Source organism: Neodiprion fabricii, chromosome 4, assembly GCF_021155785.1.
Source record: "Neodiprion fabricii isolate iyNeoFabr1 chromosome 4, iyNeoFabr1.1, whole genome shotgun sequence".
In the NCBI taxonomy this organism is placed as follows: Eukaryota; Metazoa; Arthropoda; class Insecta; order Hymenoptera; family Diprionidae; genus Neodiprion; species Neodiprion fabricii.
The window spans coordinates 20,268,624-20,291,412 of NC_060242.1; the positions used below are offsets into that span (position 1 = coordinate 20,268,624).

Sequence of the window (22,789 nt, forward strand, 5' to 3'; positions counted from 1 at the left end):
TACGACATCTCGTGCTTATTACACGTAGCGGAGTCTCGTGGGCGGTAAATACGCCATCGCACCGGGCATTACGGTCGCTTAAACGACGCCCACTTGCGATGGAAAATATAATCGTCTAAAACTCGACGCTCCTCGATGCGGTACGAGGTGTAAGTATTTCATACACGTGTATTTAAGAGGCATGTCCCCGATGCTCGGAAACCGTCCCGCGTCGTTGCGAATTAATGCCCCTTTCGACACCCGTGACATCGCGGTAATCTACAAGGTATACGACTCGGCCCAGAGACATCGTGGAGGATGTTACGGGACAAGGATGCGGAAAATTGGCGAGCTTGTGGATGTTGAAAAAATCGATACAACCCCTCGAGCTTTCTACGCGTGATAAGATATCGCGAATAGTCATATAATTTTCCGTCATTCGGTCGGGATGCGAGAAAGAGAGACAATTATCTTAGCGGTCCGTTGAGGTTGGAATAAGAAATCGCAATCTTGAATGGGACATCGTAAATCAAACGGATAGAAATCAATTTCTTCAAATTGAAACAACTCAAATGACTGTAACATTTTTTGAAAAAAAAAAAAAAAACTGAAATCATCGCGATCCACTTGAAATCACGCCTAATTGCGGAAGTCGTGGAAACCGTTGTTAAGTCTTGCGGTAAACCCCGAATTCTTTAGATTCATCAACATTCCATTGACTTCTAACGGATCGAGTGCAATTTCGTTTATTTAGTTCACCAAGTGATTTTTACTTATTAAAATCGATGTCTTGACAGCGTTCTTAGTGATTTGTCGCGATTTCCTGTGATTCTAGCCAATCAGGAAATCAACGAGAATCACGCAATAAGGTAGCAATCACGATGTCAAATAATGGAAATCGTTCGTTTGATTACCAAGTGAATACTGGCACCTCCATTTTTCTAAAAATACGTAAACAAATCCGATGATACGTCTTTGAGTTTTACACATGAAAACAAAACGATCGCGAGGAGTCGCCGGAAAATTCGCACAACTTTTGATTTACGAAACCATCCGTTTCACCTGTATTTCCGACGCTGTAAATTCGCATCTACCGAGAGAAAAAGAAGTCTGGAAAATCCATCCGTCCGGTTGAAAGTGAGGTCACCGTGTATGTCGCGCAGTCTTGGTTCCGATGGTTACGTTATGAGATGCAGCTGGGGTTATTACATCGAGGCAGCAGAGGCCACACCTTGTGGTTATGCGTCAGGATCTTGGCGCATCTGATGACCGGAACATACGATTCATTAAATACGACGAGCGATCCAAACGACGCGAGATTCGGTGTGTCGAACTTTAATTTCGTTGCGCAGGAATATATGCTGGTATTATATCTTGTCGTTAAGTATGTACGAGTTATGCATACATTATATTATTATATACATGTGTACGTAGGTATAATACCTGCATTCAATGCCCAGATATAAATATACTTCTATATTATAATATATTTCGACGTATACATATGTACGTTGATGTAGAAAATATTCCGACTCGCTGTACGTGACGAAACGCCAAATTATACGCGGACGTTTCGTTCATTTATCTTTCTCTTTTTTTTTCTCTTCGACAAGCTTATCTCGCTTCTTTCTCCTCCGTTTTCCAAATTTTTTTCCAGTCTTGAAGCACGCTTTTATTCTCGGTGTTGCTCAGTTCCACGATCCCTGTACAGTAATATTACAGCTGTACAATTTCAACAAGAAACGTAATTTTTTTGAAATCCTTGGTTTCTGTATTCAAGTAGAAAAAGTAGCTGTTCTGTTTACCGTATTCATAAATTAGAATAAAAGTGATCGTGTGTCTTTTCTCTTCTAAACTGGGAACTTTTGTTAATCAAACCGATCGTATCAACTGTCATTTGTTTGAAAATAATCGAACATTTGTTGCAGTTTTGTAAATTATTCGAAGAAAATTGCACTCAACCTTCTACAAATTGGACTGCAATTTTTTTTCCCTTGAAATGACATCAGTGTAAAATGTCATTCAATTAACGCCAAGAAAACTTAGTTCTTTGTTCTTCGTTTAGCTTCTGCGAAAAATATGGATATTATCGTAAAACTCTTACACTTAGCGTGGAAAAAGAGCACAGTGCATGAGCACAGTGATTCGAAAAGTGAAGGAAATTTACAATATTTACTCAACCGTTTTATTGGTAGCCCTCTACTTCTTCTGTACAAATTGAAGCGTACCTTTATTATTCAGAGCTTAAGCTTTGAAACTCTACAAGGATTTTTTGCGGGCGAGCTGCGCAACCTAATTCGGTGAAATTGTCCGTTTAAAGAAATATCTCGATCTTCGGTTGCACTTCGTCATGCCGACATTGAACGATCGGGCTCATGAAGACGGAGGTGAATTTGGAGAACCGTCAGGGCGCGTGTCGAAACGTGTCGCAGGACTTAGCTGGTGAACAAAATAAACGTACTCTTATAACCTACCGTAAGCTCATGCGATTTTCTGGACGAATAATCGCGGGCAGAACGGGACCAGCGTTTCTTCGAGTTTAGCCTGTTATTCACAATAGCCAGTAATGGGGTGGTTCTATTAGTTCCTGACCCACCCGAGGGACTCGGGATATTCGGGTTTTGTTACCGTGTCCCGCTGCCTCACTGAACATTCAAACCGAACGCTTCGATAATTGGGTTTACCAGAAGTGAATAACGTTTATTTTTCGCTTTTTTAGGCTTCCCCGTATGCATTATGTGTCTAAAATCCAGTTAACACTGTGCAAATAACGTTACGAATATTCGAATTCGATGACAAAAGTTATTAGAAGTAGTCGGAAAATTAGGAAACATGAAACGCGATGTGAAAGCTCCGAGGTTGGGTTTGGTTTAGTCGAGAGTAACGTCATGAAGAGAATGTCGTGAAAAATAGATTGTTTCAAACGCTTCTGAATTTTAAATCGACGGTAGATTTTGAAAATCTGCTGGGAAATTTTATTCCAAAACGAGAAACAAAATTTAAGAAATTCAGGTAATTATTTCAGAAAAAAATATCATCGATCAGTATGAGAAATAATTGAGAATAAAAATGTTGCCGATGCCTCATTTTCAACGAGTAAAAGAAAAGAAACGGTTTCCAAATAACTGTGAAACAGCTCGTGGAAAAAATTGAACCTGGATAACGCGACAAATGTTTACATTCTGAAAAATTAAATTTTGTATCGTAAAAATTGTGAATCATGTTACAAACGATTAAGAGAGTGTGACATCCAGTTAGCATTATGGATACGGAGATACTCGAAAGAAGCAAAGAAACAATGCGATCCTTAATCTTTATTAACAATTTTAAACTTCATCGTCAGGAAAACAGATTAAAAAACGATAGAATTTACATTTCCGATGTGTAGAAAATCTTGTTAAGAATTTAATTTTATAGTTCAACTTCAAGGAAGTTTCGTAATTTTACATTACGCCTAAAAATACGAACAGAAAGAGAAGAAAACTGCACACATTTTACGCTCTAGTCTTCAGTTATGCGAGAAACGGGAAAATCAGGGATTTTCAGAGTATTTGAAATATTTCTACAGGATTTCTTGACCGTTCCCGAGTTCCGAACGTTCCGCGCATAGTCTGTATAAATTTGTCTCAAATCTCACTCCACTCCCATTGAGTCTCGAGTGAGGAATTTTCGCGTAAAATGGCGAGGAATTGGTTTTCTTTATCAGGTATAAATTTGGATCTTTGGGGAAGGATACTCCCTTCGGAGAAAAACCGTAAGTGAAGTATATTAATATAAGTCTCAGTTCCGAAGGTCAAAATTGGCCACAATTTAATGGTGACAGCGCTCCGATCAGCGTTAGGATACTTGGGAGTGAAGGATGAAAAAGGGACGGTGGAAAATCGGCCACTTCTTCGTGTCTTCTCAAGTTCCTTCGTGCCTCATAGAGGGAAAAAATGAGAGAGCTTTAGCTCAATCCTTGCGAAATGGGTTTGTCCGAATTATTAAGAGAATTTTTATCTTTTCATCACCTATAACAAGATACGTCAGATTTTTGATCAATTTTATAATATTCAATGAGGTGACCTCGTAAACTTCTTTTTAATTCTTCTTTGTCACTAACTTAGATTCTCGTCCCTTTTTTCCGACAATCTCAACCCCGCTCCTCGCTAAAAAATGAAGTATCAAACTAAAAAATCGTGAAAACTGCTCAAAGAGGAAGAAATTTTTCGTAATTTTTTTTTCGAGTCTCCGACATACAGCCCTTGGGTCATTCTAATCGGCAGTTCGACACTCCATCGGGTACCGCACACGGAGTTCGACGTCGGATTCTTGTCGCCACAGGCTTCGTTTTTCGTGACACATGGCTATGGCCTGGAACAACAACCCGGAGCTTTGGCAGAGGCGCGCGTGTTTCTCGCCTCATATTATGGCACATGGAGTAGATTTTCCCACAAGGTACGCGGGCCCACAAATCCATAAATCTCTCGGACTAGGTTTTCTTAGGGTCTCCTTTATTGTCTTCGGAATTACTGCATTCGACGCTTCTCTACAAGCGACCTTACCGCCAATTCTTCGAGCCCAGGAAGTCATGTGTCATGGGTAAAAAGGGGGGGGGGGGGGGACCAGTTTACCCGAAACCTCGTACCGGTGCAGCAATGTGCTTTTCGGTGATGCTAACGGAACATTTATGACCATTTTACTTTTGTACTTTTGTACTCCTGCATCCATTTATTCAAAATATGGATTCGAGAAGACTTGAATTGTTTTTTTTTTTTTTTTTAAACTGTATTCGCTCGTCGGTGAAATTTATTAATGTCATTTAAAAAAAAAAAGAAAATCAAGTGATACTGAATTTGAAATTGCGACGTCTAAAAGACAAGAAAGAAAAGTTTGGAAATTACGAAGTGGGGGAAAACGGAACTTTCTTTTATTGTTTGATAATCGTACATTCGGTGTTAACAACATTTTTATACATATGTACGCAAGCTGCGAAGATCTCTTTGAAACTAGAAAAATAGAAGATAATTTATGTGTGAAAAAAAGTTTAGATGTGTGAACTCTTTGTTTCAAATCTGAGTCACGCTTCTTATAAATTTGGTAAATTAGTTCAATTTCGTTCTGGGACAGTTGATTTTATTCAGAAGACTGTTTTCTCTAAATTTGCTGAGAAAACTTAAACAAGAAAAGAGATAATTTGTTCGAATGACTTTGTGAAAAATCGGTAAATGTAAATTTTCACAAATATAACTAGATTTGAATGAAGTTTGAAGTGATTTGAAACAAAGTATCGTTTTCCAAGGCTTCACTTGGTAATTTCAATATTTTATACTCTCCCAGTTTCAAACAAATCTTCGCATCTTTGGAATACAACAATTTGACGAACAGTCGACGTGCTACTATCTTGAAATAAAACAAGGTGAAACTTATCGATATTTGGCCAATCGATCTCCTTGAATTAAAAAATTAAAACAATTACCGGTACGAAGGAGCTGCGCAGCGGGGGTAAATGATGTTACGCATCGATCATCAGTGTCGCCAATTAAAAGGCCCTGTTACGCCGCCGCTGCATTGCCGGGCTCTCCAGCCTTCTTGTACGCACATGCCGTGAGGTAACTGTAATATATGTGTACGTACCATGAGTTACATATGATACCTTATAACGCACCCACGTATACCGCGTGATCACTCGATTCAAGGGTTGCGATTTTGAAAATTGTGGATGGAGATTGTCGTCTACGTTGCAAGACTCCGAAAATTTTCCTCCTCGAATAAAAATTTCTGATTTTATTGTACTTGTGGAAATCCAGTATCGTTAATTTCTATTCACGAAAAACAGTTTGTCAATCTTACGATTGTGCAGAATTTTCGTGAAATTTTTATACTGGTGACAGAAAGAACTTTCCGCCAATGAAATTCTACGTCGGATTGTAATTTTGTAATTCTAAGCTCATTAACGCCATTGGATAATTTTAATTTTTTTTCTTCGATTCTTCGTCTTCTTACTAGAAGAAACAGCAGAAAGATGAAGTCGGAAAATGAATAAAGGGGAATAATTGAATAGATTGAATTATTGCGTACATTTTCTGTTCAATTTTTGACAAATTTTTTATAGAACGTTAGGGCAAATTGAAATACTTTATAATTAAAATTTTTAGGACATTACTGTGCACAGATTTTTTCTTTTTCATTGCCAATTTTTGTCAACTATAAAATTAAAGTAACAGAATTACGCGAAAGAAAATCTCCGGATCGTTTACAAATTCGGTACAATTATGAATCTTAAAACGATACTGTAATAATACATCAATGAAAATTTTTCTATAAAATCCTATAAATCTTGACGTGCAATTTCTTTATCAAATTTTCTAACCGTCGAGAATTTCTTCACCATTGTGAATAAATTTTGAAGCACTGCGAGTGTTTATATATCGAACTGTCAATGCATACGTGTAATAATATAGTTTCGTGTTTTATTACAAGCCATAAACGCTGCCACTGTAGCCAAAGTTTTCTTTAGCCCCGTTCACAAGCAAAGTGTAGCCGACCCAAGTTCATGGCGAGGTTTAATTAAATCCCTAAATACAGGGGCCACCCTATACATTCGAGTTTCATAAAATAAAGCGCCTTGCTTGCAAAATTTACTGCGTCGCGGTGATGATTTATATGACGTTTACTCGCTGATTTTAGCTCTCATTAAAATACTCGCACCTATGTAATGTTGCGACTTCTCTTCTCCTTTTTTCCATTTCTCCGCCTTTACATACATATTATATATATGTTTATTTTAACCACTTTTTATGCCAGTTTTGTTTACACCTTGTTACAAGCATGAAATTCGCTGACGGTATTATAAATTATTTTACATGAATTAATACGGGAGGATTAAATAGCGACTATTTTTTACATTATAATCCGAGATCGGTTCTTCAAAAACTGGCCAAATTTTATTCTGCGTTGTACATAGTTTTTTTTTTGTTTGTCAAAAAGTAATGTGAAAATTTCAGACAGCAAAAAGATAAATATAAATAAATTTGATCGTTATGAGGTAGTTCTGTTACACTAAAGTTAAAACACAGATTTCGTTACAGTGTAGTAGTTGTATTACATTTTCGAAAAAGCTGTCGAACGAAAACTATTTTCACCGACAATATTTCAGGCTTTCCGAACCTGCAGTTTCAATAATATTCTATACGTATACAACAATCCCTCAGTAAAATGGTTGTTGATTGCCGATGACCGAGGCTCTGAAACATGTTTCTTGATCTTGCTTTAAAATTGTTTCTCTTATCGGTAAAATCGAACGTAGCAATTTTGTTAGGCCTTCTTTCACGGCCAGACGTACTCATATAATTGAATATCCATTTGAACTTCTTCCAACTTAATTTCATCCAGAGGAAGATTAAATTGCCATTAGTAACTCAGCCTGAAAGTTTCGTCTGCATGACGGAGGATTAAGCTCGCTATACATACTATAACTGCAAGCTGCGTAGCCCCCAATGATTACCGGCACTCAAATCAGCACTGACACCTACCCCCTGCAACAGTGTGTATAACAGTGCGCGCGTACACGTGTGTTACACACACTCATATTATACACCCAGGAGCTAATTTCCTAATGAAATTCTCCGAAACGAGATTAGTTTCGATTCCCGTCGCCACGCGTATCATCCGCATCATCCTTCGGAGCTTTCAACCTCGGTGTCTCTCTCCTCCACCCTCCACTCCCCACTCGGCTCTCCTCAATCCTCTATTCCTCCTGAGTGCCAACTGACAGGCCCACGTGATGCAGCGATAAATCAAACCCCGCGGATTGACAGATCGAACGGAGTATCGTCGCTGAGGGATCCAGAGAGCGAGATATATATATATATATATATGTGTATATATGTATGTACGTATGTATATGTACATATATATATAGAAAGAGAGATGGAGAGGGAGAGGGAGGCCCACCCACCCATAAGTGGGCCGAGCCGAGTACATATCGTGGACTGGAATCTTACTCCCTCGTCTTGTTTCCTTTTTATTACACCCGGTAAACGGAGTGCTCATATTGCGCCGGCCGCTCCGACTACTCGCTTCAATTTAAAACATATTTAACGCTCGATTTAGCACGCTAGTCGGACCTCCGCAGGTATTCTCGCTCTGTTTTTATTCTTCGTCATATAGTTCGGTGCCTGAAAGCCACCGCGAGTGTCAATTTTGACACGTCGGAATCTCGTCGGCGCCGGTTCACTTTGTGGGAAATTGAAATTCCCGCGTGAGCGCGCGCGCAACTCGGCGACGCGGGAATTTTGAACTGCTTTAATAATTGAAGAGCCTTGTTGTCGATTTGAAAATCAAGCAAATAAAGATAGGATCGAATCGAGGTTTGAAAAGTGAAACTGAGGTTTGGTTGACTTGAATTTTATCAACGGTATCTATTATAAATTTCGAAATATATTTATAGCCGCAAAGTCAAGCTCATAAAATTCAGTTATTGGATCATTTTATAAACAAGGTTAAATTATTTCTCAGTTTTTTTAAACAAGCCAAAATCGCTATTTCTCTAATTCTCTAAAAAAAATAATAATTAAAATAAAATTGTTTGAAATATTTACGTCGTTCAGAATCATTTAACCAATTTTCATAGAATGTTTATTTATTTATTGAGCCATTGTGTTGAAACACATGTGACTTCCTACGAAGCGAAGCGAAGTTTTTTTTTTTTTTTTTCACCTGGATTCCTGTACTCGTAATTTAAATTTCTATATTTTCTTCTCGGCTCGAACGAATTCCGATATAAAAATGAAAGACAGATCTCTTAGCCCGGCTGGTTGCGGCATTATCAACGTAAGGCTTGCAGTTCTTCCGTGCTTGTTTGACTATCCCTACAAAACTGACAGAAAAAATATATCCACCAGCGGTGTATATGATGTTATATGCATGTTAATGTATATGTATATATGCTTGAAGAGCGTCCTTCCCTTGCGACGCTCCTGGGTCTCTGTATCATTGTGTTTAATGAATGGAGAGTCATGTGTTTACTCTGGGCAAACGAATGTGCAAGACTCTCTCTCCAGTCGCGCCGCACCGCGCCACGTCTATTACACGCGGTATCGCATGCGTGTGTGTATATGCGTTGAAAAATAAGGAGGAAAACGAGAATGAGAGAAAGAAAAAAAAGATACGTTAGAAATACGCTCACGAATTTACCTTTTGTCTGCGTTAGAACGTCGACTCGAATCGTATCCCTGTCTAAATTTTAAGGCCTCCACGTATTACAGTTTCAAACTGCTTCCTGAAAGTCAATTTTGGAATACGCCACGCGCTATTCTTCGTTTGTTGACTTGTATTTTTTTGTTTTTCTTCGCTCGTACATCTTGATTTTATCTTTCAGAACTTTTTAAACTCTCAACTTTGATTCGGATATTGTATGAACAATAAGAAATTTGGAAACCGGTATTTCTTATGTATCGATTCGATATAAAAAAATTTCGGACACGTTTCGGAGATCGAAGATGTTCCATTAAATTTCAATCAGTCACATATCTCAGCTTTCAATCTGTAAAATTGTCACACATTTGCTTGAACAAAATTGAAATTAACCGCGACGTTTAAATGTAGAAATTATTTTCAAAATTACGTTACAATTGTCGAAATTCTTTAGAACAAGTGGCAAAAAAAAATTCTCACGGCTTGCATTTTCCATGAAAAATTTTTCACAATATTTATTGATAAGAGTCTGAAGAATATTCGCACCGAATTCTATTCCGTGGGGGGTGGATCAAATTCTGTTGTTTATTGAAATCCAAAATCATATTAAAATGCAGCTGAGAATGCGGCAATGGCGGAACTCTTTCCCTGTATTTTCCTTTCGTTTTCTCGCCTCAATTTCGACTCAGCTGTAAAAAATCGGGCACAGGGCGGGTCCGAGCTGAATTATAACAGGCCCAATTTGGGACGCGCGGTCGCCTTTTTCTATCCCCTCGACTCTGATCTATTCGGTGCAGGGAAGAGAAGAGAGAATAAAAAATAAAAATCAGAAAAAAGCAATAAAAGAGCACGAACCAATTCCAACTTCCCGGGCAATTTGACTCAACTTCTCTCTCTCTCTCTCTCTCTCTCTCTCTCTCTCTCTCTCTCTCTCTCTCTCGATCTCTCTCTTTGTTCCTTTATTTTCCGCGCAGTAGGCGAACCTTCTTAAAGTCAAACCGTTTGAGATGATGTCCTAAGATAGTCGATGCCGGGACGACGAGCATATTTCTCCTCTCCTCCCGGGATCTTTTTTCTCCTTGTTATTTTTTATTGCGAATTCCTTATTCCTACCCGTCGCATTATATACCCTCGACCCTAAACCACTGCCGCGTCTATCTATAGCATCGCTGATGTTTTCTTTCCTCCAAAACAATTTCCTCTGCAACGTCCGCTGGGTAAGCCGTACCTATACATATGTATAATACATGTTATACGTACGTACATGTGTGCTAAAATTTTTGGCTGATAGAAAACTGCACGCACTTAATCAGCTTCTTTTCTCACTGCGTCGATAATGGAAAGACATATTTACTTTCTTACACGGTTTTATAATGATTGAAAGTTATCTGTTTTGTAATTGTTTGATCGTTTCTGAAATAAACGAACGTTGAAGCGTAACTGATTAAATGAGAATAAATTAGACAGGTGAAATTATTGATCGAGTCAAAAATTTATAGAATCAATATTTGCAGAGTAAAACTGAAATTGGGATTAAATTGAATTCATTTTTTTTTTCTTCATCTCCTTAACAAGGTGAAAATTTTTACACCTTAAATTGTAACAAACGAATTTGAATTTTTTTTAAAACTGTCGAAAGATCAGATCAATGTGTCGTTTCTTCAATTCCGAAATCTAATTGTTGAAGTTTAAAATTCCAGTGGAACAGGTTTTCTTTTTTTTTGTAAATACATCCAATAGAAATCGAAATGTTAAAAAACTTTGCATAAATCTAAGTATTTAAAAATTATCGACCATTATGCTTTTATCGTTGGAATTTATGAGTTTCAAAATTTAGTTTACTCTATGCTAACAATAAGAGATGTCTTGCTTCTCAATATTTAATTTATAATTTTTATCTCACCTAATATATTTCTCAGTACAGGGTGTATCCCGAATTATGCCTAATTTTTTAGATGAAAGTAGGCGAAATACGTACGTTCTTTCGTTGCAGTAAATAAATTTAAGATGGGTCGAATTTCACCCGAGCGTCCCTTTTAATTTAATTGATTTTTCCTCTTCGTTTAAAAGCTACGCAGGTACTTGTAATCACGACTCTCGGCCGGATTTCGTTGACACATAAAAATGGTAGAGCTAAAAGCCCGAGAGCTTCGGAGATAAGTTTGGCTATGCAGAAAATCGCCGCTGGATTTTTTTTTCCGGATGCTCGATCGTTTCCGGTGAGAAATATCAGCGCTTTTGCAACATCTTTGATATAATAATTTTACGATCGAGGCACACGCCCGTTCGGGAAAGATATTACGGGACCGGAGTTATAAATCCGTAATATTTCCCATGACGATAATCATCACTCACGTGTAGCAGATCAATTTCCGGCCACCTGATTGGACGCTGGTTATAAAATTGGTCCATGCCAACGTCTGTTTGGAATAATCTCACTTTCGTACAAGGAGCCGCGGTTTTTTTTCTTCATTTCTTACAGCCCGGAAGCACCTGGGTTGCAATTCACTCGTAATTAACGCTCGGCCCTTTCGACTCCGAGTCGATTACACCGGGCAGTAAAAAAAAAAATGTGTGTCAAGTACGTGCGCGGGAATCTATCAGGCCACCACTCGAGCCGCCTTCAGGCCCCTCAAAAATATGTGGCTGTATAATTTGATCGATGCAGACCCGTTGACAGGCTTAATGGACGCAAAGTTGATCGAGTCCAGCACAACTCTCTGCAGCGTTCAAGAACGCGACTCGAATCATTTCGTCGAGCACTGCGCAGTTCGAATTTCGTTCCGATTGTCACCATGCGTGAACCTGCCTCGCGTACCCCTGTCAATCACACTACGTACCTACTACAATACATTCGTCACACCATCTCGTCAATTTCGCGCATTTCGTTCCAGTCCTTGCCCTCCAGGGTCACTTCAAACCACTTCGCATGCTGAGCTAAGGCTCTTCTGTTCCCTTTACTCTTGCAGTGCCGGATCATCGGTCCAAATGGTCAAAACTGTAAGTAGTTCACGTCTGTTCAATGGCGAAAAATTTGTGTAGGGTGTCGAGAAGGGTTACTCCAAAAATTTTCTCGAATATCAAGTCATAGTTTCGATCTTGACCGTTCGGAATTCGACCTACAGCGTCTCTTCAAACCACTTCGCATGCTAAGATCAGTCCAAATGGTCAAAGTTCAAAGTGTCGTTGGTCTGGTCTGTGGCCGAAAATTTGTGGAGAATATCCAGAAGTCTTCTCTGTGAACAAGCGTTGGTTGTATTATTGACCATTTGGAGCCCGACCTGTACGATCACTCCAAACCACTTTGCATGCCGAGTCCAGTTTCTCTGTGCCTTTACCTCTCGCAGCACCGGATTATCAATCCGAATAGTCGAATCTCAAGGTCTGGCCAATGGCGAAAGCTTTGTGTCAGGTGTCGAGAAGCTTAGCTCCAAAAGCTTCGACGATGATGGAGCGACAGTTTTGATCTTGACCATTCGGAGTTTGACCCGCGGCACTGAGCCAATCGTCGATAGTTCGACGAAACCTGGGTTATAATTGAGCAGAGGTGGAAAAAAGATGCGGACAATGCGAGAGGTGTTGGCGATTGGACCTCGGTCTGGAAGACTGATGGGTGACCCGAGGTTAATTACACACTCAACGGGGAGCCGAGAGACCCGCTCTCTTCATCCCTCCTTCAAAACCACCGAAACGGTGATGGGATGAAAATTCTCGTATATACGATTTTAAAAACGCGGCGGTTCTCCTCTCGCTTCCTCTTCTTTCTCAGTACTCCTTCCGGCTCATTGATCCCCTTGTCTTGCTCTCTCTCTGAAGCTTTCATCGAAAGTCATCCGAAGGCGATCTAACCGCGGGGGCGTTCTGTAATTAATTACACGTATCGATGCGATCGTTATCGGTCGTCGATCTGGATCCTCGTATAGCTGGGCCTTGCGATATCGATCGGCTGATTTATTATTCGCGTAATTATAGGAGATTAATTGAAACTATTGTCCAGCGTATGTTACACGCCCGGCTGCAGACCCGAACGTAACACACTCATACGCCGAATTACCCTTAAGGCCACAGAGATAAACGCTGGATTATAATTTCAAAGTCGATACCATCTGCGCTTCTACCAGCATGTGTGTAACGCATGACTCGACCGCTGTTTGTTCTATCAATCGTTACTTGCTCCTGACCCGCAGCGTTATTGTCATTTCCTACTGTCAAGTACCACACGAAAGAAGCATTCACTTTTTCACACATATATACATGATCGTTGACCGGAAATGCAGTGTGGAAAGAAACCGTGAATCCTTTGAGGGTCCTTACGTTCTTAACCATAGAATATTTCTCTCCGTCTCATGACCGTGAAAATAAAGAGAGATGCCGTCGTCGTAATCAGTTTACGACATCACGCAAGGTTCGCCATGTGACTAATGGCGTGTGCTCTCGTCTGCCTCTGATATGAGTGAACGTCGGTAACTTGGAGCACTTGAACACAGCGGCACCCTGGTTATTAGATCAAAATCTAACGCTCGTTTTATCGCGCTGCTTTCACTTGAGCATTGTCAAATACGGCTAGGCCTTGGACTGCGGTATGATAATGGCTTATGGCAATGTCGGTGGTTACAGTTCGAAATGGTTTGGACCATGACTCGGATATGCCGGTCACAGCAGAGACGAAAAAAGGGAAAAAGGACCGAGATCCGAACGTATTTCATACACGCGAGGTGAGGTGAGGCAACTTGTACCGATAGTACCTCACGATCCAAGGTCTATTAATCACCGTTACGAGATTTCAGTACGGTGTACCGCAGCTGCACGCGTCCCTCTATCCGAGTAATTTATATTTATGTACACTCGATTTTCTTCCCCCTTCATTATGCCGTATTTTCCATTCGTTTTAATTTTATTCTCGATCCGCTTACCTTCCACGATTTGGATGATACGGTATTTGCGTATCGAATGAATCTGAACATTCTGGAGTGGAAATTTGAAACAGTGTCCAAGCAACTCTCGAGAATAATAAACATGTCGGGAATTCGGTAGAACCTTTTCCACCCGGCTATTATAATACATAATAACTCTGATAAAAATTCTGACATCCTCGAAGTCAGGTGGAAACATGATTGGGAACTAGTGATTGGAAAAAGTCACTTTAAGTTACCTGAAACCACGTGAAGTTATCTGAATTCATGAACTCTCCAACCCACTGGGTTTTCTTTTCACTACTGAAGCTGTCGATATGTTCAAGGATCGATTTACCGATAATATTGAATCTCGGATGCAGTCTGATGCGGCCCCAAGTTCTTCCAATATTCGTTCAAAGTTTCCAATACGACAGTTAAGATCTGTCCGAGCTGATAGCCGGTTAATTTCGCATCAAGGACGGTTCGATTAAACCGTTTTATATTGTCGGAAATAAACGAGGCATGCATCTCGCGACGAGATAGTAAATCTGTAAAAAGTGTAAAAAGGATGGATGAAGAAAAGTTAGAGTTAGGTTAGAGTTAGCTAGAGAAAGAGGCGAAACTTATCAGGCGTACAGTTCGGTAAAAAAGTGCTCAATTGAAAATAACCCAAGAAACAGAGGTTCAGAATTGACAACTGAATTTAGTTTTGATAACTTTTACCAGAAAATTAATGCCTTCGGTTACTTCGTTTATAAAAAAGCAGAACAACGCGTTGTCAGTAAAGTTATCGGTAATTGAGCTGTTTTTGTGTCTTCGCGTTGATGGGAGATCGTTTGACCAAAATGAACTTGATCAACTTCACGTGCGTTTGTTCAGTACTTATTTTGTAATCCATTCGTTTGGATATTGATACTTGCTACGTTCTCAATACCATCGGCACAAGCTACGTCTGAAATCAACGGTGAATTTATTTTCTGTAGCTAGTGAAGCAGCAGCGACACAAAAAAAGCAACGCTGTAGCCTGTTTCGGGCGAATTACTGAGTCAGATATAATTAACGGGTTCTTTCGCACAAAACGGATCACCGATGAGTATCTGCAACACAGTAATAGAGTGTGTTCGAGGATTCTCAGTGCAGGTGCATCCCTGATCACCGTCGGACAGTATCCCGAGATAAGTTATTTACAAGGGTTGTACTGGGCCCGGAATCCAGGTAGTCGCAACAGTAATGTTCGAAATTTTTGGCTCGAGCGATGTTTGGTTGAAATTTACCCGGACGAGCGCAGCGGTATCTGGATGTGTGTCCCTGCATACGTGGGACGCGTTACAAAGCAAACTCTTCAGGGATACGCCCCATTAGAAGCTGGGACCTCGTAGATACCAAATTAAGGAAAAATTCCACGTAGCACCGGTTAATGAACTGATTTTAATTTTAAACGGCCCGCACGATGTGTCCGGAATAATTAATCGAACCTGCATAGCCTCTTCCTCTCTTCTCCGGGCTTCCGAGACGTTCACCACCGAACGCTCAGGGGACCCTCTGGTCCCTTCTCTCCCCTCCTTTCCCTCACTCCCTCTTCTTCGCATCGAAACGAAGAATTTTATCTCGACTGTGGGAAATCTCGTACAAATTACTCGTTTAAGATCGGCTTAATTACCGGGTCAGGCGTTTTTTTTTCCCACTCGCGCATGGTTCCTCTCTGCACGTGGGCCGTGGTCCCCTCTCCTTCCGCCATCTTGTCATAATAATCTCTCCACAAATTAGCGCCAATTATTTATACCGAGATAAGGTTGAAATTAATTAATTTCACTGATACAACCGCTAGAGAGAACGAGAGGCAACGGAGAGTGAAGAGACAGTTCGCTTTGCACCTGGGTCCAGAAGGGGTACCACGGATTCTGATATCTCCAGAGCTTCGTTGGTGGCCCGTCTCTTTTCCCTCCACCTCTTCTCCTCCGTATCTTCTTCTTCTTCTGCTACTCGAGGTCTGGTATAGGCATTCACGTTAAACCTGGTGCTGTTCGGTGTCTCCAGCGATAAAAAAGTCCGAAGGGTCATTGCGATCGGAGCCGAAACTGTCCGCGAAGATCAAATCCGTTCGTAGAAAAGTGCACCGCAACCCTTGACGAACTCTGCAGCTGTGTAATCAATTAAATGGATTGGGCCTCGATTCGCCCTTCGAGAGTTGGATTACAGGGTCGTGACCTTGGTCCAATGTCTCATCCGGTACCAGGTTTCCGGAGAAATCTACCGACGGCAGCGTTCAAGACGCCTCGGGTAATTTATTAATGCACGTACGTGTGGGTCGAGAGTGCGTGGGTTGACCGTAAGAGAAGAGAACAGGGGAAGAGAACACCTGTGCCGTTAATAGCTTATTTACGCTTCAGTCCTACGGTGCATCTCTTCTACACCATTTTCTCCATCATCTTCTTCTCACGCGTCCCGGGCTACACGGCATTTCTAATTCGCGACAAATTTTCGAACGGTTAAATTTCTGGTCACGATTCGACGTCGAATACAACACAAAAATCCTGTTCGATTCCTGCTACGTCGACGCTTCTTCCTTCCAGAAATCTCGCTACCGCGGTATTGTTCACCTCCTGAGTTGTGAATCGGATCTTCTGTCTTCAGAGAGTTGTTGCACTGTCCTTCATAATTTATCCACGTTATTTGTTGGGCTCTGAAAATAATCCCGAAAGTTAGCTCTAAACTGAGTAGAAGCCAGAAAAGGGTCTCTTTTCTCTTTCGACGTGAAGTCACTCTAGTGTCACCCAAGATTTCTCAGTACCGGCGCGTACGCTTCGTGAACCGAGTTGAGTTCCGACTCCCCGGGACTTCTTACCGTAGTATCCAACTGTTATAAGATTCCACGAGGGTATTTCTCGGTTAATTTTTGAGGGTAGACTGTAGAGGCGTGTAGACGCGAGGTGCGGAGGCTTGGTGGCAGGTTTGTTTTATGGTTAGGGAGACCTCCCTCGGAGATCCCGACACCCTCGGCACCTTATCTAAGGGGCGTTTTGTCTTAACGAGCCAACAGGATTCCAACGTGACCAGAAACTCAAGCCGTGTGATGCAAAGGTTGTTTCGATCCACGAATCACCAGAAGCTCGCCGGATTTTACCGGGGCAAATGGAAAGCGAAAGTGTCGCGCCCTTTTCCCTCCCCCCGACCATTGCGAAACTTTATACCAGTAGCCGAAAACACTCGAGAGTATTGTAGTGTACTGTATATGATATCAAGGCCGAAAACATTCCGGGGTGCGACGTCCACCGCATGTTGTTGGAACACAGAGGAATTAAACCCGGGCAAAGCCTGCTCGAGTGACGTGTAATTAGAGGATAGTTCCAGTTCAGGTCTCAATTTGCAAATGTAATCCCACACCGCGTTGACGCTGAGCCCTGCAACGAAGCGGCTGTGTTACGCTGATTGTTCCCCTGGGAATCTTCGGGAGAGAGAGAGAGAATCCACTCGGTCTTCTCTCCTCGTCCCTTTTACATCCAGTCTCTCTCCGGCTGGACTATGCCGGGCAATCTACTTCAGGAATTAGGTATCACCTATATACGACGAAAAGCTCATTCGGACACCTCACACTTTACCGTTTACCCGTTTCCTTCCCGCCCTTAACCGTCGAGTTAACCCATTTCCGACCTCTCGACCCTTGCAGGTAGTTCGGTAAATTCATTTCAAGGGGTTCGACACACTCGACGGATTTAGAATGATGATCTTCAAGATTTCTCAAGTTCCGGAAACAAACTTTGACAAATCAAATCTTCGGAACCATCATTCTGACGGCAAAATTGTGCTGGACTCTGTTATTTCCCATTGGATTATCTAGTGACAGTATTTTTTTTATCCCTTTTTCTAATATTCTTGTTGATACATACTTGACGACGGAACGATCGAAGAAGAAAAAGTTCCAATACAGTTTTGCTCTTAGAATAATCGCATGAAAGATTTAACTGTCAATTGTCAAAGTTTAGTTTTTTCAAAAGAAACTGCCACCACTACTAAACCTGATACTACTAACGAACATCCGTTTCAGATCGATACTGCCAACACATGTGATCAGTTAAAAGATTGTCGAATTATCGTAAAGTTTATTGCACAACGTTTTTAAACTTCGTTCTGAACAATTATTTTGACGTGAAGCCGTGATAATTGTTCGGATCGATTCTTCGGTGGAATCATTTGGTAATCGGTATTCGATAGGCTAGAATTAGACGTATTACGGCATGTTGAATAGGTGCTTGAAATTGGTGGGTATCGATCCTTCGAATATGTATTCCGGTGTTGATACACGGACTGACTGGTTTGCGCGAGAGTTCCGACTCCTTTTAGTCACGCCGCGTCTCTTTGCTGGACCGAAAGTGATCGGAGAAAGAGCGGAGCGGCATCGATTTTTATAGTTTGTAACAAGCCGTGATAAATCACTAATTACGGTGATTGATCGAGATGTTCCGTCTGGTCCGCTTCTACTGTCTTCCAGCTCTCAGGTTGGACCCTGCCGGTATAATCAGAAAAATACATCCTCTAGGAATTTGAAACGGATGGTCCGTTATTAGTGGCAGAAAAAAATGACCTATTAATAACTCGAGGGAGCCGTTTACCGTCGGGTTGTTGTTATAATTTCATAGATCGAAGTCGGGAGAGTCGAGGAGCTGTCGACTGGCACAGTCTCCGATTGATCGAGGCCTGTACAGATATCGCAACTAATCCAGCAAATATTGACTTTTCGTTAGAGGAGCACCCTCTCGACCGTCGTAAATCAAACATGATAATGAACCGGCCCGCGTAGGCAGCTTCTTCTTCTTCTTCTTCTTCTTCTTCTTCTTCTTCTTCTTCGCTGGGCTGTGATGACAGAGAGCCAAGAACCGGATGGGTGTAGCTCGCACTGTTTGCACTTTGCTCGAGGAAAGACAGTGTCTCGGAGAAGAACGATTGAGGAACGCGCGCTTTACAAAGCGAACAGTCCGACGCTCCGTATACTAACGAGCTTCCTATACGCCTCGGATGATTGTTTTTAACCACAAATTTGAACACTGGTTAGTGTAACGATACTCACGAGTCGGTCAGTGTGGAGATTAAAGAAATGCTGAGAGCTTCGAGGGTGGCTCGACTCCTCGGCTTTCAAGTTTATCGGACAGCTAAACGGTCTCGTAAAGATTTACTGATAAACTTGTTTCGCGGAGTTTAGACTCTCAGTGAATGAATAATGTTATTTGTCTCGTGTTAATAACGAGGTGTTAATCATTGTGCAAAAATGACGAGACACTGATCACAATCACAAAGATGACGAATCGATTATAACGAATACAGAGATTGCAAAAAATTACAAAATTTTCAACGATTACAAAAGATTTCAGGAGTTACAAAGCTTACGAACGACTACAGAAATTATAAGGATTACAAAAAATTACAAATATTGTAAGAATTATAAAAAATTACGTACGATTACAGCGATTGGAAGGATTACAAAAATTCACAAAAATTGGTGAGATTAAAAAAATTACAGGGATTACGGGAAGATTACATAAATTACAGAGAATGCATAGAGATAGCAAAAAGATAACAGAGAAAACACGATACAATAAATACGAAAGATTATAAGAAATATGTGATTAATACAAGCGATTTGGAACAAATTCGAATAATACGAACAAAGATATCAACAATTTGAGTAAAAGTTCTTTGATCAGTGTTCCCTTTGTTCAAACTTTGGTGTCGTGCATACGATTACTTTTAATAATTCTAGTAATTCGATTAATTTCCAATTAAAAAACATTTTCTCGAATTGTTGATATCACAGCTTGTGCTTTTCGAATTTGCTCAGTCACCTCTATCATTTTGTAAAGACGTTGTTTCACTCGCGGCCGCTGTGTTTGGAGCAAGTAACATTGCCAGAGACATTTTAAACGGCTGTTTCTCTTTTCCCAACTTTTGAATCAAACAATTCCGCGGGTCGATCCTCAAGAATTACCGTTTCCAACCGTCGTACGGAAGATTTTCATCCAGTAAATTGGTTTGAAAGCATTTCGGGAAGTTTGGGATGAACTCGACCAAGATTTCGCGTCGTATGGAACTGACGAACCTCCTTTCCGTTTCAGCCTGCAACTGCAACCTCCACGCGCGAAAGTGCCGATTCAACATGGAACTCTACAAGCTGTCGGGTCGCGTCAGCGGCGGCGTTTGTCTTCAGTGCCGACACTTCACGGCCGGCAGACACTGCCACTATTGCAGAGAAGGCTACTACAGAGACCCGGCAAGACCGATCACCCATCGGAAGGCCTGCAAACGTGAGTAACCCTCCTATTTCCGGTATAATTCACTCCGCCCAGCTCGCCGTCAGACTCGTTGGACGACGGAATTCGTCGCTTCCAATATCTCAGTTCTCCTCGCTTTTCGTCCGACTTACTCCTTCATCTTCCCGCCTCTATGCCGCGCTCTTCGGTTTCGGTGCCTTTCAAACAGGTACGTATATGCGATTAGCGAAAAGCGGCGGGACGACACGCTTTTCGCCTGCAAGCACGCCGTGTATTCTCGCTTTTCTGTGCGATATAATATCCTCTTCACTCCTTCCAGACTCCCATAAGCTTTTCACATAATAACTTAAATAAACGGTATAGTTTACGGACACAGAAGCGCAAATATTCTCTCATGGTTAGCGGGGCGTCGTTAATTCTCGACACAACTACAATAACGACTATGCTAAGAGAGCACGGATTTTGTAACTCGTCTGTTGATGTACGGTTCTCTACTTCGGGGCCATATGTACACTATGGAACATCGGTCCTGTATGCCTTGATACGTGAGAACACGCCACTTCGTCACGTTCGTCCCGTCCTTTCATAACCGTACAAATTGCAGATTCATCGCCTCATTTTCTTACCGCGTTTTTCGCTAAACTTGGCTTCTTTTTGCCGGACTTTAGATCTATTCCTTGCTCGTTTCATTCACAGATGGAATTGATATTTGAGTACCAAATTTATTTCATAACTTTGAATTGAGATTGTAGAAAATTACTTGAAATATTTTTTTTTTTTTAAACATCTCAAAAAAGACGAAATTCATGCATTTTAACTTGCAGATAATACCGTTTCCAATTTTTGTAATAAACATCGAAGGTTTTCTTGATATCCGGTAAAATACTGCCGCGAAATCACTGAAAATTGTATTGAGAGTTGTTAAATTGTTTTCAACATTCTTGAACGTCGTTTAAAATTTATTGGATTGTATCCTCGAGGCATACACGAGCTCGGTAAAAATTTTCGAAATTACGCGGGGGTTATATCCGATTTCTTTTGAGATCTATGTTTACTTCAACCTTCCGTAAGAGAATTTATTTACGGCCTTATATGTAAGGCTTTTAAGAGAACTACACCTATATGCGTGCTTATAATATGCGGGAATGACATCGCCCACGCGAAGCATCTACACGTCGACGGGACCATGAGTTTATACCTATGAAAGAACCCATTGCACGTGTTGCATAATACGCGTATTCAGGTATGTCAGGACGTCGCTGAGTGGATATCAATAAATACATTTGGGTAATTTAGTTACGAAATGGTTGCAGATTTGGTTTGAGTAATCACATTTGTGAACATGAAAAAAAAAATTGTTTATTTCACCAAATCTGTCGATCAAATATGGCGAGATGCCAAATTGATGTGGTGTCATTTAATAACACATATTATTGTTCTGACTACTTGTTTTTTTACTAAAATATCATTAATTTCAATTCACAAAGCATTTTTTCGACGTATTCGTAAGATACGATGATTTACCCAACAATACAAGAAAAATAAACACTAAATTTATGAATGAGACGTTTGGTATTGATTCTTTTTTAATGTAAAATCGATTTGAAGTACATAGTGAAAGTTTTGTAAATTCGTTCAGTTTCAACTCCGTGATAGCCATAAAAATCGTCATTTATAAGTTTTCAATTTCAATATTTGTTTTTTTAAATAGCCGACATAATATCGATATATGCCGATAAAAATCGATGTCACGAGTAGTTGTGAAAAATAAAATATTTGAAGATTCTAATGTGGCGAATATAAAGTCTTTCATTGGAGTTGTAGAAAACTCCAGTCTTCTGAATAAAATGATTAATCGCAGACTGTAATCGAACAAAGATTCTCGATTTTTAACCATTTTAAAACGATTCGAAATGAAAATCGATATCTTAGCTCGTGTATGTAGAAAGAAAGAAAGAAAGAGAGACCAACAAAAAGACATGAGAAACAGAAGCAAGAATACCTCAAGGTAGTACCCACGAAGATGGGCGTATGTAGATCCTTCTTTTTTCCTTTGGTTTATCCTTTTTTCCTTTCCGCTAGTTTTTTTTTTCTTTTTTTTTTTATTAAACTTGTTTCATTTTTTACTCACCTGTGCGAACGAAACACCCGTGCGGCTTGGAACTTAACCGCAAAACGTCTCGGCGTCTACAGAGTGTTCGATAAAAATTATTCAGGCTTCGATTCGAACCGAAGTATCGGTCACAAATGCAGATAAGATCATTCTTTTCATCGCGCCCTGTAGATGAGTGTACAATGTGTAGATAACTGATATAGGTATTATACAATAGTACAAAATTCTCGTGCGAACTTCTGTGCTTCCAGCTTACTCTGAAAACGACGCGTCGCATCGTAACGAGGTTGTCTCGATTACTGGTATGCAATCCCCCCCTTTTTTTTTAATTCTTGTTCTTATTCCTTGCTGTTCGTTTCTTA

General features: G+C 40.6%; 1 protein-coding gene across 3 annotated transcripts in view; it reads left to right on the top strand.

Moving 5' to 3' along the window:
• The window catches only part of LOC124179841 (netrin-A-like), a 130,096-nt gene that overhangs the window by 45,488 nt on the left and 61,819 nt on the right, over positions 1–22,789 (top strand). For all 3 annotated transcript variants that reach the window (XM_046564642.1, XM_046564643.1, XM_046564644.1), the window contains exon 2: positions 20,159–20,347. In XM_046564642.1, the coding sequence (XP_046420598.1) occupies positions 20,159–20,347 (189 nt within the window). The remainder of the gene's footprint in view (positions 1–20,158; positions 20,348–22,789) is intronic.